The sequence below is a fragment of the Capricornis sumatraensis genome, chromosome 8, assembly GCF_032405125.1.
Source record: "Capricornis sumatraensis isolate serow.1 chromosome 8, serow.2, whole genome shotgun sequence".
Lineage (NCBI taxonomy): Eukaryota > Metazoa > Chordata > Mammalia > Artiodactyla > Bovidae > Capricornis > Capricornis sumatraensis.
The window spans coordinates 89872413-89889427 of NC_091076.1; the positions used below are offsets into that span (position 1 = coordinate 89872413).

At 56.8% G+C, this 17015-nt stretch overlaps 1 protein-coding gene across 1 annotated transcript; it reads right to left on the reverse strand.

Moving 5' to 3' along the window:
• Positions 1–3622: 3622 nt before the first annotated feature.
• On the reverse strand, positions 3623–15714 carry STAC2 (SH3 and cysteine rich domain 2). The gene is made up of 11 exons (XM_068978800.1): positions 15625–15714; positions 8344–8650; positions 7877–7974; positions 7612–7702; positions 6155–6267; positions 5996–6077; positions 5851–5912; positions 5305–5402; positions 4887–4938; positions 4408–4545; positions 3623–3727 (listed from the first exon to the last, which is right to left on the reverse strand). The coding sequence occupies exons 1-11, from the start codon at positions 15712–15714 to the stop codon at positions 3623–3625; spliced, it is 1236 nt and encodes a 411-aa protein (XP_068834901.1).
• Between the last annotated feature and the right edge of the window lie 1301 nt (positions 15715–17015).

A 17015-nucleotide genomic window follows, 5' to 3' on the forward strand; every position in this document is an offset into this window, starting at 1 on the left:
CTGGAGAAGGAAACTGAAGCCTGGAAGGGCCCCCAGAATCCAAGCTTGGCTTGAACACCAGCACCCACCTTTGATTCCTTCAGATGTGCATGGGTGAGGGGGAGGGTGACTCAGAGTGGGCTGCACCTGACAGGTACAAGCACAGCTGCTGTGCCTGGAGAAAGGCTAAGGTCCCTGGTGCTCGCTCTGAGGTGAAAAGATGAACCACCTGGGCTGGCTCCCCAAAGCACAGGGAGAGATGAGGCTGGAGGTATGCGCTGTCTTCCTCGCACTCTTGAGCAGGTGCCCCCAACATCCTAAGCACTGGGGAGGGGGTGTTAAGGAGGTGGGGGAGGGGGGAAGGCTGAAGGCGCCAGAGGCAGCAGGGCTAGTAAGATGGGGGGGCCTTACTCTGCATCTCCCTGCCTCCATCTCTGGTTTCCATCTTTCTGCCCTTTTAGGCCTCATGTTTCTGGCCCCCAGACTTACCCCCTTTTTGCATCTCCCCTAAACCTAGATAACCTTAATCCCTCAGGGTGCCCAGGAAAAGCTCAGGCTGAGGTCGGGGGACAGAGGGCACAGACAACAGCCAAATGGTGGGTGGGCACCACCAGGAGGTTGCTGAACATCCTCCACCCCAGGCCAATGGTGTTGCTACTCCTGCCACCCCCAGAGTGGCCACAAAGGAGCGCCGCAGCTACAGCGGGGGCACCAGCTGTTCCCAGCCCCCAGGCTGTGAGCCTGCTGTAGGGTGGTTCAGCCACCCGAGAAAGCTGCTGTGTTCAGCAGTGCGGCAAATGAGCTGGCGGGAGGCGGGGGTCCAGGCCAGCTGCCGGCTGGTACGGACACAAGCGAGTGTTCAGAAGGTTTGGCTGAAAGTCTCTGACTGTCTCCAGGGGGTGAAGTCTTGACCCCTGGAGCCCCTCCAGCATCTCCAGGGGTCTCTGTTTCCATCATACTGGTTTAAGGCCCTGAAGAACCCAGGGTCAAGTTGGGGAAGAGTTGAACTGGGAAGCAAGAGATAGAATTTCTGAAACCAGCTCGACCATTAATTTGCTGGGTGACCTTGGGCAAGTAATGAGTCTGCTCTGGGCCTCAGCTGCTCCGTGTAAAAAAGGGACAAGTTTGGGCTGGATAATCTGTTTGACCATGGGCAAGCCACCTAATATCTCTAGAAGTCAGTTCCATCATCTGTGAAAAGGGGACACCACCACTTTTCTCACTGGGTCCTTAAGAGGATAAAGTAAGTCCTGGCACAGTTTCCCAGACACAGCAGGTGTCTATTTGTGTGAGTTCCCCTCTTTATAAGCCTTTCCACTGGGTCTGTGACCCTTTTATCCAATCCCACCAGCAAGGGTCCTAGGAAGGGGAGTCACCTTCCTCCTGCTCCTCTGCTGCCTCCCCTCCCCCAGCATTCCTGGATGAAAGGGACCAACGCAAGCATGGCTGGGGACCCAGGGACTGGTCTCACCTGGCCCATCTTGATTTGGGGGTGGGGGTCTGGAGGGCAGAACCGGATGGGTGCCTATCCGGAGGAACAGGCCCCCCACCCGTTCTGCATTCTGGCGGCACGCGGTTGCCCTGGCACCTCCGCAGCCCGCCTCTCCCTCCCTCCGCGCGCCCCTCTGTCTATAAATAGCCCAGGACGTGCTCGCCTGGGCTATGACGCGGCCCGGCGTGCCGGAGGGGAAAGGCGGCTCTGCCGAGCAGGTGGGCGGCGGGCACCGCGGCGGGAGGGGCGCCACTGGGGCCGCCTTGTGCCAGGCTCCCAATGATGGGCGTGATTGAGTCATCTCAGGGCCGCACGGTCCGCCAACGTATCTGCCTCGGGCTTAGGGGGCTGCGGGGGCGAGGCTGAACTCGGGTGGATATTGAGGCCGCCAGACCCTGGGTTCGGCTGGTCTCCGGAGGCAGCTCTGGGTGGGCAGAAACGCGGAGGTGCATGCCCGCCCTCTGCGCGGCGCAGGTCCACATCGGTCTAGAAAATGACCGCAGCCCCACTCTCTCTCCCTCCAGCGTCCCCCAAACCTCCTCCTCCATTTCCTCAGATCTGGAGTGAGGAGGCGTGGCGACCCTCACTGTCGGGGCCAGCCCAGCCCCTGTATCCCTCCTCTCAGAGGTGAACGCATTCTCCACCTTCAGACTCTCTCCTATTTTGGTCCGCACCCGCCACACCCCCAGGCCCCGCCCACCCCTTCCCTTCCTCTGACCCAAGCTGATAGATACACAGAACAGCCAGGTTGGGACAAGAAACATTTAATTAGGAGTCTGGGGGCTCAGCAATGCCCCAGCAGACTCCTCATGCAGCCTCATGTACAGTGGGCATTGGGCCCGCCCCTGGGATATTGCTGGGGGGGGCCTCATGGCAGCAAACAGGGCAGTGTGGCTTGAGTTCCTTCCCCTCTGCGAGGGAGAGGTGGGGCAGGGGCCAGTGGGTAGGAGCGTGTGCCCCTCCCACCACATGGGAGGGTGTGACTGTGCCCAGGATGGGGGTGGCATTGACTGGCACGATCAAGGGCACAAGAGGAGGCTCAGAGCTTGGGGAGGAAAGGGAGGTTGGCACCAGAGAAAAAGCAGCCTGCAAGGGAGGGGTCCTCTTTGCGTGTCCCCACACACCCCCTCCCCCAGCATGCCTACCCCCTTCCCTTTCTGGTGGTCAAACAGAATTCACTGTCTGTCTCCCACTCCTGCTTCCTCCCAGGGCTGTGTCCTGGAAAAGGGACCAGATGCAGCCAGAAAAAGGGCCCCCTGCAACGGCAGCCCTGTCCCCCACAAAGCCCCGAGTGAAGGGGTAAGGGAGGGCTATTGCAGGGTCAGTCCTGAGGGTGGGGTTCCTGGGGCAGGCCTGGCAAGGCCTGGGACGGGAACTGAGTGTTCAGAGTCCTGACAGTGAAATGGGGATTGTTTTGATCAGGTGGGCCGGTGGGTTTCTGTGTGCAGGCCGCTCTTGGATGTGTCCTCTCCCAGTGAACAAGGGTAGAGTGAGGTTGCTCTGTGGTGACTGTCCTACTGGAGGGGACAGCCTCTGATTTGCCACACTCTCCCCAGACCTCAGCCCTCCCCTCCTCTGTCCACCCAAGTTTCAAGTAACAGGAGAGAGAGCCACAGAACTTTCCTGAGAGTTGATGGAGTGACGGAGGTGATAAGACCAGGGTCCTCCCACAGCCCTGAGCTCCCTCCCCACCCAGAGCTGGGGCTGAGGGACCCAGGAGGGCCCCACTCCCAAAGTGACGGCTGCAGGGTCACACATACAAGGGCCCAAGCAGAGGCTCTGTGAGGAGAGCGGTGTCAGGCATGCAAAGGTGTGGGGGGCAGGGGTAGGCTCTCTGGAAGAGGCAGCCCAGACGCTCCTCAGGAGCTTCCTCTCAGGGCTGTGGACTCTGCATGGCAACTGGACCGGGGGGACCCACCTGGAGTTTTGCCATTGCCTCCCACTTTCTCCTCCTCCCCACCCCCAAGTCTCAGAGCTGCAACCTCTTCAGGGCACCCCAGGACCCCAGAAGTAACACCTTTCTCAGTACAGAAAGCTCCCAAGCCATGGTGAATGGCCCCTGGGAGAGGAGCAGAGGGAACCCCCCGAGGGGCCAGAAGCTAGGAGGGCTGGGCACGGGCAGAGGCGGCTTCTGGGTTCTCTTGGCTTCTCTCAGATCTCGGTCAGGGCATCGGCTGGAACCAGGCCCCGCTTCTTGCCACTGCTGACGCGGATGAAGCCGTCAGCATCTTTGCTCCTGCCCACACCCACACAGATCTGAGCGGGAGAGACACAACGCTGAGGCCTGGCACTGCCTGCCTCCCTGGCCCCGAGTCCTGCTGATGCCTCCCATGGGGCCTATCCCAAGGGATGATGGGACCAGCATCAGATGTGGCTGGAGCCGGGGTGATGGGAGCAGATCCCATGAGAATCCAGGACACAGCAGCAAGAACCAAGCGGACAGCAGACACGGAGCAGCACTTCGGGGCTGACCTTTGAGATCAGCTGGTCTAATGCCCCTGACAAACTCCCCGTTTCCCAGAGGAGGTAACAGTGGGGAAAGGACTTGCCCGTGGTTGACAATAACGTTCAGACCTAAGCCTCTGGACTCCTACACCAATGCTCTTCCCCCAGCTGTCTAACTAACATAACTGAGCCCATGCCCGTGTTGGCCACCAGCCCCGGTTCCCAGCAGTCCCACTGCTGCCTCTTCTCTCTTTTCTTAGTGAGAATCTCAGTTCCCCGACCAGGGATTGAACCTAGCCCATGGTAGTGAAACCCTGGAATCCTAACCACTGGGTCACCAGGGAAGTCCCCTGTCCCACTGCTTCTAATCTGCCCTCCCTCCTGCCCCCAGGCTCCAAGCCTCCTCCTCCTCCAGGGTGCTCGCCCACGTTCCTGCCACTTATCTCCCTCCTACGCCAGCCTCTGCAGCCATGCAGGGCCCAGGTCCTCACCTGGTTCTCCTTGAGGCTCATGTAGCCTTGTTCCTTGTTCCCGGAGAAGGGTTGGCAGCAGCGCCAAACGTTCTCGCCTGGTCTCACCCGCTGCACAAAATTAGCTGGGAAGAAGCCAACCCGGTCGCCGATCTTGCCCTGGAATGAGGCTGGCAGTGAGCGCTGTGCCGCCCCAACCCCAGCTGCTTTCTCTAGACCTAATATCCACTCAGAGCCAAGGCCATCATCCTGTAGATCCTGGGTTCTTTGTGTTTGAGCCTTTAGTTGGGGGGCTTCTGGGTTGGGAAGGGCACAAGGTAGGCAGAGGGCCAAGACTGGGGCACGGAGGGGAGAAGTAAAGGCAAGAGCTGAGGGTGAGCCTAGGCCTGGCTAGGTCGTGGAGGAAGGGGGGTGGGTGTTAGGGACAGTGCCCTCCATGGGTCTGGGCTAGTCGGGTGCCTACCCCCGCTCACCCTCTGCTCCCCACCCTGCCACATCACCTTCCACCAGTCCTCATCAGAGTCATCCACCAGCATGATCCGGTCTCCAGGCCTGGGACAAGAGAGCGTGGGGGGGAGGGGGCAGCATGTGGGGCAGGAGGGACCTGCCTGCCCTGCATCCCAACAGTCCTAGACCCCCGGGTCCCCTGCAAGGGCACTCGATGGCCTCTGTGTGACTATAGGTACACAGGCACTATCTAGGACAGAGGCCGGGCATCGGTACCAAGCCTCCTGGACTCTGGCCCCTCTGTCTCATCTGGGGGCTCAGTAGCCTCCAGCATGCCAGGCGGAGGCTCCTGAAGGTCCCCCTCACACTCGTGTTGCAAGGTCTGGGAGCGCAGGGCCCTGAGGTTGGAGGCAGGCAGCCCCTGGGATCGGGGTGGGGGTGGGAGAGAGGCGGGGCAGCTGGGGGACTCACTGCAGGGCCAGGTCATTCTTTTCCTGGGGCAGGAACTTGTAGAGTGCCACGTAGGAGTACATGGGCCCCACATCCTTCCGGAGGGCAGGCCTGGGGGGCTGCGAAGAAGCTCAGGGTCATGGTGGGGGAAGGACACCTTTATTACTCCACCCACCCTCCCCTTCCCCTGATCTTGCCTACCCGGGGGCTAGGATATGGGACAGTGACAGAGAGAGGTCAGAGTCTCCTGTCTGCTGTGCCCACACACCCCTGAGGGACTGGGCCAGGGATGGGAAGGGGGCACCTCCTCTGCCTGCTGCCCTGGAACTGCCCACCCTTGGGAGTAGGAGTGGGCTCAACAGGCATGGGTCAGCGCTGGGAGGGGTAACACCCCTGCCTCCCATGCCTACTGACCCTAGCATTGCCCATCCCTGTAGACTGAGGATAAATGATGGCACAGTGAGACTCCTATTCAGCATACTCTCACCCACCTAGGGATCAGTGACAAGGAGAAGGATGTCCCCTTTCCACCTGGCCGGCCGAGGCTCAGCGCCACCCCAACCTCACCTGTTGTCCTGGGCTCTTCTCCTCTGGTCCTGACCCTTCGCTCTCGGCTGGGGCTGTGAATACTGCAGATGCCAGGGTGGGGCCAGAGTGTGAGGCTGCAGGTGGTGGCCCCCACTGTGCTCCGCTCTTGCCCCTGCTCCCCAACCCCACTCACCGCTGTCGCCAGGGCCCTCCTCTGAGCTGCGGATGCTGCCCTCCCCATCCTCCGTCAGCTCATCCCGCTCGCTCTGGGGACACAGAGAGGGGAGGGCTCAGCCCCCGACCCTCTGGGACCCCTGCCCCCTCCCTTTGGTGTTCCCCATACCAGGCTCCTTGTGGGGGACTCAGAGGTGCTGCTGAAGCTGGAGCGGTTCATCAGGGCCAGGGAGGTGCCATAGCGCAGGGTCTCGTACACAGGGTCTACCTTCCCGCTGGCCCCTGCCGAGGAGTCACCATCAAGGCCGGGCACCTGGCTGCCCTGCTGGCCGCCCTGCTGGCTGCCCTGCTCAGCCAGCCCTAAAGTGAATTCTGCATGTCCCTCACCTGCCCCTCCCAGGTCTCCCTGATTGCAGTGAGAACTCCATGTCCTCCCATGGTACCCAGGCACAAGCCTGAAGCATCCTCGACCCCTCGCCCTCTGCACTGCCCATGTTCACTCCATCACCTCGTCCTGCCTCCCAAACAAGTCTAGCATCTGCTCACTTCTCTCCATCTCCACGACTGCCAGCCTGATCCAAGTTACCAAACTGGCAACCATCCTAGCTTCCCCATGGTCTCCCTGCTTCTCTCCAGCCCCTCCAATCCACATAGTAGCCAGAATGCTCTTGTAAAAACACAAAAATTGACCTTAGAATAAAATCCAAAGACTTGTGGTTACTGAGGAGGGGTGGGGGAGGGATGCACTGGGAGTTTGGGATTAGCAGATACCAACCGTTATATAGAGAAGAGATAAACAACAAGGTCCTACTGAATAGCACAGGGAACTATATTCAATATCTTGTGATAAAACATAATGTGAAAGAATATGAGAAAGAATGTGTATATATATATAAAGAATGTATATAACTGAATCGCTTTGCTGTAAAGCAGAAATTAACACAATGTTGTAAATCAACTATACTTCAATAAATTAAACTTAAAAAAAAAAGAATAAAGTTCAAAGAACACTCTTAAAAGGGACCCTAAGGCCCCGCGCCCAGAGTTCTATCTCACTTTCTCACTCCCAGCCTCATTGTCCTTTTTCTGCCCCTTTCTGCTTCCGGCCTGCCTTCTGTCCACACTGGTCTTCCCCAGATCCTCAGGTTAATTCCCTATTCCCTTCAGGTCTCCTGGATGCCTTCTTGGTCTCTGCGGATAAGGTGGATGCCTTTTTGTCCTCCCTTTGTTTCCCATCCTTCGGTTTCAGGCATTCACCAAATGGTGGCTCACTGATGACTTGTGTGACTATCTATTGCGTGTCTAGCTCCCTTACTAGACCACGAGCGCCACCTTCTTTAGGACTGCACTCCTGTGTCTAGCACAGTGCCTGGCGCTTAGCAGGTGCTCTATAAAGCTTTTGTTGAAGGACGGATGGATGGGTGAACAGATGAATCCACTCTACCTTCAGGACAGGAATATCCAAAGAATTAGGGGGAGGGGAAGATGAAGAGAAATCTAAAAAAATTAAAAGGGAGTGGTAGCAGTGCCAAGGACAGGCAGTGCCAGTGTAACTCAAAGCCCGTCTGAGGAGTGTGTGGGTCTCTCCTCACACCGCAGGGATGAGGGGCAATGCTGGACACTCACCAGTGGGTGGGGACCCCTTGCTCATGGCACAGGCTGGTGGAGACTCATGTACCAGGAGTGGGGAGCTGAGGTTGCGGCGGAAGGAGGAGGACTGTGGCAAAAGCAGGCAGAGAGAGGGTATGGAGAGGTCACGGCCTCCGAGAGCCTGGCCTTCCCCAAGCCCAAGCACCCCTCGACCTGAGGAATCAGCCCTGAGTGGCACTCAGAGCCCCAGAAGCCAAGCCTGGGAGCATGAGTCAGCCATCTCCAGGCGGTGCCCACTCACCGTCTTGCCTGGGCATTGCTGCTGGGAGATCTCCTCGGAGCACCAGAGGTGGACGCTGACTTTGCACGTCTTACACCGCAAACCCTGCTTGGAATTTCCTGGGAAGAACAAGACGGGCGGTCAGTGACAGGGGGTAGTCAAGATGGGCTACATCCGTGGGGAAGGAGCAACGGAGGGAGGTTAGGGCGTGGGGGGAGCAAGGGATTGGGCTTCCTCATGCCAGCCTGGGGCCAAGCTCTGAGCGCTGACCCCGATACAGTCAGGGTGGAGCTGACTCTGAAGCCTGAGTTGTTAGTAAATCCTGAGACCCCACCCACTCTCAAGGGTGCTATGTGTCCGCCCGCGTGGAGGGGCAAAGTTAGGTCTGGGGACCATGAATAGCTGGAGCCTCGACATCAGGCAGTCCGTTGCATGGGCCCACTCCCCACACCCACCCTGGCCCCTTCTGTTGCCACCCAAGCACCTACCCACAATGAGCTGGTGGCACAGCTCACAGGGGTTGGCTCGCTTGAAGACGTGTTCCTGGAAGCTGTGCAGCCTCACTGGTTTGAGTGGTGCCAAGGGGCGTGGGACTGGGCAGGGGGATGGGGTGGGGGTGGGCAGGCCCCGGTCTGCGGAGGCTGGTGGTGGGGTAGGAGGGGGCAGCGGGGTCGGGGGCGTCAGCAGCACCTCGGTGGGGCACTTAAGCTCAGAGCCGGAGCGAAATAAGAAGTTCTCAACGCTCTTACTTCGGAGGATGGTCTTGAGAGAAAGAGAGCGCTTGAACCACTGGAGCTGAGAGAGGAAGAGGGATGGTGAGCCTGGAGGGAGCTGGCTCCCGGGGGTCTCTCCTTGGCCAGCAGCAGCCTGAAGGTGAGAGCCAGAGGTGATACAAAGCTTCTCCTGAGAGAGAGGCTGCCAAGTTCCAGAAGGTAGGTCACCACCCCAGGTGCCCACAAGAGCCAGGCAGGGAAACTCCTCTAGCAAAGGAGTTCTGACTGGACAGGCATAATTAGGAGTGGTGGGGACTGTGGCAAACTGTATGGCCAGCAAGTAGCTGCTGGTCTCCTCTACCAGCTGAGGCTAGTCTATATGAGCAGCTCAGCGTTGCTAGGGTTCCCAATTTTTAAAAAGAAATCTAGACTTTTTTTTATAAATGTAACTTTTTCTTGGTAATTTTATTTTACACGGCATGTGTAATCTTAGTTTCCTCATCAGGGATCGAACCTGTGCCCCTTGCATTGGAGCATACAGTTTTAACCACTGGATCACTAGGGAAGTTCCATATAAATGTGATTTTTTAATTTAAAAAAATTAATCCACTTAATGAACTTGTGAGATTTAAAGTCAGTTAAGAGGGACTTCCCTTGTGGTTCAATGGTTAAGACTGCGTTTCCAGGGAGCTCCCTGGTGGTCCAGTGCCTGAGATACCTAACTTCCAAATGCAGGGGGACCAGGTTCGATCCCCGGTCAGGGAACTATATCCAGCATGCCACAATTAAGAGTCTGTCTGCCGCAATAAGGATCAAAGATCCCACATGCCACAGTTACAACCTGGTGCAGCCAAATAAATATTAAAAAAAAAAAAAAAAAAGACTGTGTTTCCACAGTGGGGAGTGGGGGTTGGGGGTGATGAGGGGGTTGAGGGATGGTCTTGGGAAAATCCCCCATGCCACGTGGCCATAAAAAAAAAAAAAAGTCAGTTAAGAAATTGAGACTCTTATGTGAAATTGAATAGAAACAAATTCAAGAGATTTTATTCCCTTTTTTTCTTTGCAGAAATAGCAGTATACTATTTCTCCTGTACCTTGCTTTTTTTCACTTAACAGTAAATCTTGGAAATGATTCCATACCAGTACACAAAGAGTTTCAGCATTCTTTTTCTATGGCCACACAGGAATTTCGTTGAATGGGTGTGCCATTTACTTGAGTTAACAAAATAATACTTTGGGGGCCAAACAAAACATGCCAGGTCCTCAGTTCTTGCACAGGAAGAGGGGAGTGGTCGCTCTGGACCCTCTTCCTCAGTGTTGATTCTCCCCCTGAAACACCTCTCCAGCCCATCCCTTGCAACCTCTCAGCACCCCCAGAGCCCTGCCCTAGTTCAGGCTCTGGCACCCTCAGTCTGTTCAAGGCTATAACTCTTTGCCTGCACCTGGCCCATCCCCACCTGTTCTCCATGCAGCAGGAAGGTGACCCCTGACGATGCAAAAACCATTCATGGCTCCTCAGGACTCAGTCAAGGCCTTTGTGCCTGCCAGGGCACTACTACTTGGCCAAACCCACCCTTCCACCCCATGCCTTCCACCTGAGTTCAGACGTAATGACTTGAACTCATCTGTATTTTATGCCTCTGAGCGTTTGACATGCTTGTCCTCTTCTCTGACTTATCCAATTAAGTCTCGCTTTCTATCCTCCAGGGTTTCCTGTGACTATTCTTCCTGGGGGGAGCTATCTCTTCTGTAGGGATTCCTTTTAGTAAAGAGCTCTGATCAGGTTTATGTTTTGTCATTTACTTCTCACTCCTCCAGGAGGTTGTGAGCCCCTGGAGAGCAGGGAAAGTTGTTTCAAATCCCCATAATGGGCTTCAGCACATAGAAGATGCTCATTCCATGTTTGTGGAATAAATGATGAGCAAGTGGCTTGAACCCTAAACAGAGTGCATGTTCTGGAGCATAGGGTGGATTCTGCATGAGGCTGGAGCACATTGGCCACCTGATGTGAAGAGCTGACTCATGGGAAAAGACCCTGATGCTGGGAAAGACTGAGGGCAGGAGGAGAAGGGGGCCACAGAGGATGAGATGGTTGGATGGCATCACTGACTCAATGGACATGAGTTTGAGCAAGCTCCTGGAATTGGTGAAAGACAAGGAAGCCTGGTGTGCTGCAGTTCATGGGGTTGCAAAGAGTCGGACACGATTTAGTGTCGGAATAACAATGACAAAGAGCTATTTCTACTGCTCACCCAAACACACCCTTATTCTGCCTGGAATGAAATCTGGACCGCCCTACCCAGACCCTTGCCCCACTCACCTCCTGTTCAGAGCCCTTTCTCCTGCCCACTTCTTTTCACCAATGATTACAAAAAAAAAAAAAAAAAAGATGGGGGGAGGGGACATAGGGCAGGAGACTTGGCCCAGGTTCCAAGCTGGGATACCAGGCAACCTGTGTGCCATGGCTGCCAGCTTGGCAGCCATGCCAAGAGGATGGAAGTGGAGACCCCTCTAGCCCTGGGGAGGCCAGCAGGCCACAGGACAAAGGGGAAGCAGAGGGGGAAATGTTTGGGCACGAGGCGGGTCCTGGTGTGCCAGCTGAAAGGCCAGACAGAGCCCTGGGGTGACTGGCATGTTGAGTTGCCCACCTCCTTCCAAATCCAGTTTCCTGGCCAGCACTGTGGGCTTCTTTGTGTGTCTCTGAGAAGCAGGGCCCCAGGCCCCAGATGCCAGGGTGCTGGGGCAGAGGTGGAGGCCCAGAGGGACAATTAATTAGAACACAAATGTGTTCTATGGGCCAAACGTGGCTCTGGAGGCTCTGACAGGCCTGGAGGCTGGTGAACCAGCCGCTACTCTGCCCAGGGGCTGTAAGCACTGAGCACAGGAGGCCTCTGGGAGGACGAGCTGAGGGTAGGGGGCAAAATGAAACCTGCTGCTGAAGGCAAGTCACTTCACTTCCTCTCTCTGAGCCTCAGTTTCCCTACCCCCAAGAGGAAGGAGTCAGTGTTAGGTGCTTTCTAAGCAAGACAGAAAGCAAGAACCTGAAAACCCCAAAGCAAAAACCTAAATGTATGGGGGACTTCCCTAGTGGTCCAGTGGCTAAGGGAGGGGACCCAGGCTCCATCCCTGGTTGGGGAACTAGATCCCATATGCCGCAACTAGGAGTTTGAATGATGCAACTAAAATGGAGACCCAGTGCAGCCAAAATAAATGAATATTAAAAAACAAAACAACTAACTTTATAAACATAATGAGAGGTGGTTATTATCAGAGTCCTGGAATGGATATGCAGCATCTCATTAACCATCCTCTGAGGTAGTGACAATTATTGTCCCACTTTTCAGGATGAGGAACTGAGGGGTTAAATTACTCACTCATCATGCGTCCTCAGCTGCTAAGGAGCAGAGCTGGGGCTTGAACTAGTGGCTTTGGCTACTGAGCCCAAGGAGTAAGGCGCCCTCTGCCTTGGCCCTCACCTCTGCCCCTCAGTTGTGCCACGGGCTTGTCATGAGATGTAAGCTTAGAAAGAGTGGCCACCTGGAGCAGTGCCCACCTGCACCACTCTGGCCACAGCCCCTTGGAATTGCCGTCTGACTCTGTTGGTCATCTCTTGTGATGGCAAGAACACCCTCTCTTGGGACACTCATTCCATCTTTGGGCAGCTGCAATCGCTGGAAAGTGCTTCCCTATATAGAGCTGAAACCCGCCTCCCTGCCTATCGGCCCTTGTTCCTCCCTTGGCTCCAGAAAGGGCTACTCCCGCTTCCGCACATCAGTTCTTCAAATATTTGAAGACATCAATCATGTTCCCCGCTTCTGAGGCCATTACTTCCAAAGTAATCCTCACAGGATGAGGTTTCAAGCCTCCCTTCTGTCCAGCCTGTGCCCTTTCCTGGTCCCTGCCTGGCCTTAGTGCCAGAAGCCACCGCTGCAGGGGACCAGAGGCCTCTGGAACAGACTGTTCCCCAGCACTGGGGCAGTCCCGACTCTGCCCCAGATCCCAGGAGGGTAGAGAGGCAGGAAGGAATAACACCTTGGGTGGCTGGCAGATGTCAAAGGCTGTGGCTGGAGGGCAGGTGCAGGCATCTCTGCCAAATGGCTTAATGCCTGCCCACTCCAGAGACATCAGCCTTGGCCACCCAAACCCATCTGGGCTCAGCCTGGCCAGGTATTTCCACTCCTGGGACTTTTCGTTTCCAGGGAAGACCTCCCCACCACTATCTTTTTGGTGCCCCTACTGTCCCAGGACCCATTCCCTGACAGGAGAAGTTGCCATATACCCTGGCAAACAGGCACATCTGCATCCCATTTCCTCCCCACCTCCCACCCAATCACCGCCAAAGCACCAGGAGCTTGTCTGGCTTGGAGCCTGGACCACCAGGCCTGTCATTCTGAGTCCCCTCGGAGGCAGGACCTGGCCTGCCTGCCTCCTCCCCATCTCTCCACACCCTGGATGGTCCTTTCTTCCCTCAGTTCCCACCAGCTCCTGAAAAGGTATCAGGCAACTGGCAAATGTGACACAAGCTGACTCAGATGGCAGAGCTGGCATGACAAGGTTTTCCCAAGAATGGCAGAGGGGTGATGGCAGACCCCATGAAGTAGGATGGGATGGGGACCCAGAGAGGGCAATGCTGACACTAGGAAGCTCACTGAGTACCTTAGGTTTAGGAGTAACACCAGCCTTAGAGTGGGCAGGAGGCTGAATTTGGGCTGCAAGAAATTCCCAGGGACCCCCAAACACTGATAAATAAGTCTGGAATGTTGGCTTCACAGCCTAACAGGCACCAGCCTCCTCTGTCGTACCTGCCTCAAACTGAGCTGGGTGGGCAGCAACCAACCCTCTCCCTTCCTTCCCCTCCACCCCCACAGTCTGAAGACAGAAGCTTCCTTGGACAAGTTGAGATGGGGGGATGGAAGGAGGCTGGCAAACGTTCTGAATTCTCTCTCCCCACCTCTGCTCTCCTGAGTGCCTTCCCCTCAAAGCCAAAGCCCAGCCCGTGTTGTTATTATGGAGCCCTTCATAAGTGAGGTAGGTACAGGGAGGCGGGCAAAGGGGCAGGGATCCAATTGACCTGGTACAGAGGGACCAGGTCAGGTGTACACTCCCTTCCTTCCCTGCTCCTCAGATCCCCATGGCTCAGATCCAGAGGTGATGGAATGAGGTGGTCCTTGGGCTGGGAGAAAGGAGGCACAGATCTGCCAGGCCCTGGCAGCCCCCTCCCCACACAGCTGAGCTTGCAGATTGCTGAGGCAGCGCTGCCCAGCACTCCTGCCTGCCTTCAGAAAGCCCTTAAGGAGGGGCGGAGTGGCCAGGCCTTGGTGTGGGAAACAGGGCAGGACCTGAGAGGCCCCCAGTGCTCTGGGAAGCAAGCAGGGAGGTTGTATGTTTCTGTCCAGGGTGATAAGAAGGCAACTGAGGTCAGAATGGGGTCTGTTCCTGGGACCCTCTGCTTAAAAGAAACTGTCACAGTTATTCCAAGCAATATCCTCCCACCTCAACACCTCATTCTTCTCCCAGTAGATTTGACTCTCTGAAGGGGAGTTAACTCTGTGGCCTGAGAGCCCAAGATTTCCAGTTCTCAGAAGGGAGCAGGAGGTCAAGCATGAATCCGAAGTCTTGGACATGGAGACCCACTGGGTTCCTCCAGTTTAGGGACGGGAAGCCTACCTGGGGGTGCCTCAGCCAGACTCCATCCACTCTGGCCTTACTCATCTTTCCTTGGTCATTCCCTGGATGACCTTGACCTTGAATTAACCTCATATCCTGGGAAGTAGTCCAGACAGAATTGGGAGGAGGATGGGCATGAGAAATAGCTATAGATGAACTAGTGATACCACGGGGAGCCCAAGATGGCACCCATTTCTGGTCCGGGCTGCCCCCCTCCTCATCTGGGTAACAGAAGCCAAGTGGGAACCAATTACCAGGGTGGAAAGGAAAGGGTAACCTTGGCCTGAAGTCTGGGGAGGGGGCAGAGAGCACTGCCCCCTCTCTCCCCATCCCCAGGGACCCTGCTCAGGTTGCTTCCCACATAACTTCTTGCGGGCCAGCATCTAGAACTTAGGGAGGCAGCGGATAGATTAGAGGTGGGGGTTGCAGAATGTGAGCCCTGTGGTGTTCTCCGTCCCCCTCCCCGCCCCCAGCCCCTTCAGCGCCAGGAGTCTGAGCTGCGCCTGACTTCACTGGGGAATAATTTATTCATTGTGACTCCCGCAGGAGTAACAATCATACATAATTAGGGTTGATTATGACATTCATTAATTATGATGACTTCCCTTTTTGCTTCTACCCGCTCCCCACGCCCCGACTACCACCCAGCCCCCGTCCCGCTGGTAGGGTGGGGGTGGGTCTGCCTGTCTTTCTGCTCCGGAGCCGCAACGACAGTCCGCGGGTCCGCGCCCGTTGATGGCCCGCGCTGCCGCAACACCCAGCGCGAACTCGGAAGCTGCGCACCCCGGGGCCGCGGGCTCACGTCGCCTAACCGGGCTGGGAGGAGGGAATGTCGGACTGCGGCGGGTCAGAGACAGCCATCTAGAGACTCTGAGATAAACACGCAGAGAACCCGGGAGAGACGCACAGAGAGATACTAAGGCAGAGACAAACAGGTTGTAGAGACACGGGCAGAGAGACACGGGCAGAGAGAGAGGGACAGACTGAGCTACAGGCGGAGACCTGGCGGATACAGGAGAGGTGCGCCTGGCGCGCACACTCGGGCGCGTACACCGGCCCACACCCGCTACACACCGCTACACTCTCCCTCCGCTTTCGCTGCGCCGACTCCCTCCAACAAAGCCGAGTTACAACCTCCCTGGAGGGTCGCGGGGGAGCTCCGCTCATCACGCGCGCAAGGGCGTGTCGTGTTTGAGAGACGGGAGCTGTTGCGGTCCCTCATCCGAACCTACTGCCCCTGGGTCGCCGCGCGGAGCGTTAGGGACCACACGGGCCCTTCCACGGTGACTCCAGGGCACCGGAGGCCACAGTGGCAACTGAGTCGGGAGGAGGATGCCCCGGCTGGGGGTGCACAGGGCAGGGGTCCAGGCCTCGCGCCTCTCGAGTTACCTTGGTTTCCTGGAGGGCAGAGACGGTCCCCGGGGGGGTGTGGGTGGCAGCGTCATCCGGTTCGTTCTCCTTCTCGCTCATTTCGGTCATGGTTAGGGGAAACGGGAAGAGAGGGTGCCGAGACGCGACGGCAGCCCACCTGGAAGCAGGCTAAGGGTGGCAGGCGTCTCTCCGGGACCTGAAGCCCTTAGAGACAGCCCCCCAACCCAGTGAACCCCTGGAGAAACCCGCCCAGGCAAAGCAACCCCCACTCCCGGCTGCGGGCGGAGAAACTTCCTGGGTTGGTGGGTGAGAGGAGGCAATTATACGGAGCCTAGGAAGCAGGACGACCCCAGGAGTGAGGATCAGGGGTCTGAAGAAGATGCTGCTCGGAGCGATGGGCGGAGGGAAGTGGGGACTCGGGTAGGAACCCAGGGAGGGAGCGATGGAGCTGTCAGTGTCCGGCCCGCTCCGCTGTCCTCTGCGCCCGCCCCCCACCCCCTCCCCCTTCCCCTCCCCCTGCCGGCCCCAGCCGGGCACCCGGCGGCCCCTCCGCCCAGTCCTCGCCTCCCAACTTTGATTTAGGAGGTCGCCTGGTCCCTCCCCCTTCCCTCTGCCGCTCCCCCGCGCCGCTATGCAAATCAGGTTCTAAGCTATTGGCTGCTGCGGTGGCCAGGAGGGCGAGCTGGGCGGAGCTTGGGGGGGCTCGACAAGATGGGGAGGAGCTTGGAGGGCAAAAGAAGTGGAGGGGGCAGTTTCACACTGAAAAATCCGGAATGGGGGTGGGGGAGCATGACAAGGTTGAAGGAAGGTTCAGGAGATCATATTAGAGTCTGGAAGGGTTAGAGGAGGATAGAAATAGGTTGGATTTGCAGAAGGAGAGCCGAGAATGAGATGAAGGTAGGACTTCCTGAGAGTGAAGAGTGGGGATCCTTCCACCCCATTAACTGGATGTCTCTCTGCCCTGGAGACTTTCTCTCCAAATGTACACATCCTTGGACTGTGCGGTAGGGGTTTCTTCTGCAAATAATAGACAACCTAACACCATGTGTCAAAGGCCAGCCCTGTCCTGGAAAGCAGGACAACGACATGGCTTTCCAATCCTGTTGTCTGGACTTCAGCAGAGAAGAGGCCTCAGTCCCCACACTTGAGGTCCCCAAACCTCTCCAAGACATTCCCCCTCCTAAAGATCCTACCACCAGTGAAGTTAGATGGGGCTAGGGAGAGGTGGACCCTCCAAAGAGTCTTCTGTCCTCTTGATCTGAAGCTACCTCTGCTAATGCATGTCGCTCACCTGCCATTTCCTCAACTTCTCTGCTCTCCCCTCCTGGCCCTTCTGGCCCTTCATCTCTGGGCCTGTCCAAGAAAATGGAGGGAGGTTGGAAATTGAGAGAATCCTTCTCTGGGTGTGG

What these genes read in the sequence shown, in the direction of transcription:
- STAC2 (XM_068978800.1), bottom strand. Translation starts at nt 15,714, where the DNA reads ATGACCGAAATGAGCGAGAAGGAGAACGAACCGGATGACGCTGCCACC. An exon ending in AGCAATGCCCAGGCAAGACG is followed by an intron (nt 7,703 to 7,876) that starts GTGAGTGGGCAC and finishes CTTTTGCCACAG; the next exon opens with TCCTCCTCCTTCCGCCGCAA. An exon ending in AGTCCCCCACAAGGAGCCTG is followed by an intron (nt 6,078 to 6,154) that starts GTATGGGGAACA and finishes CTGTGTCCCCAG; the next exon opens with AGCGAGCGGGATGAGCTGAC.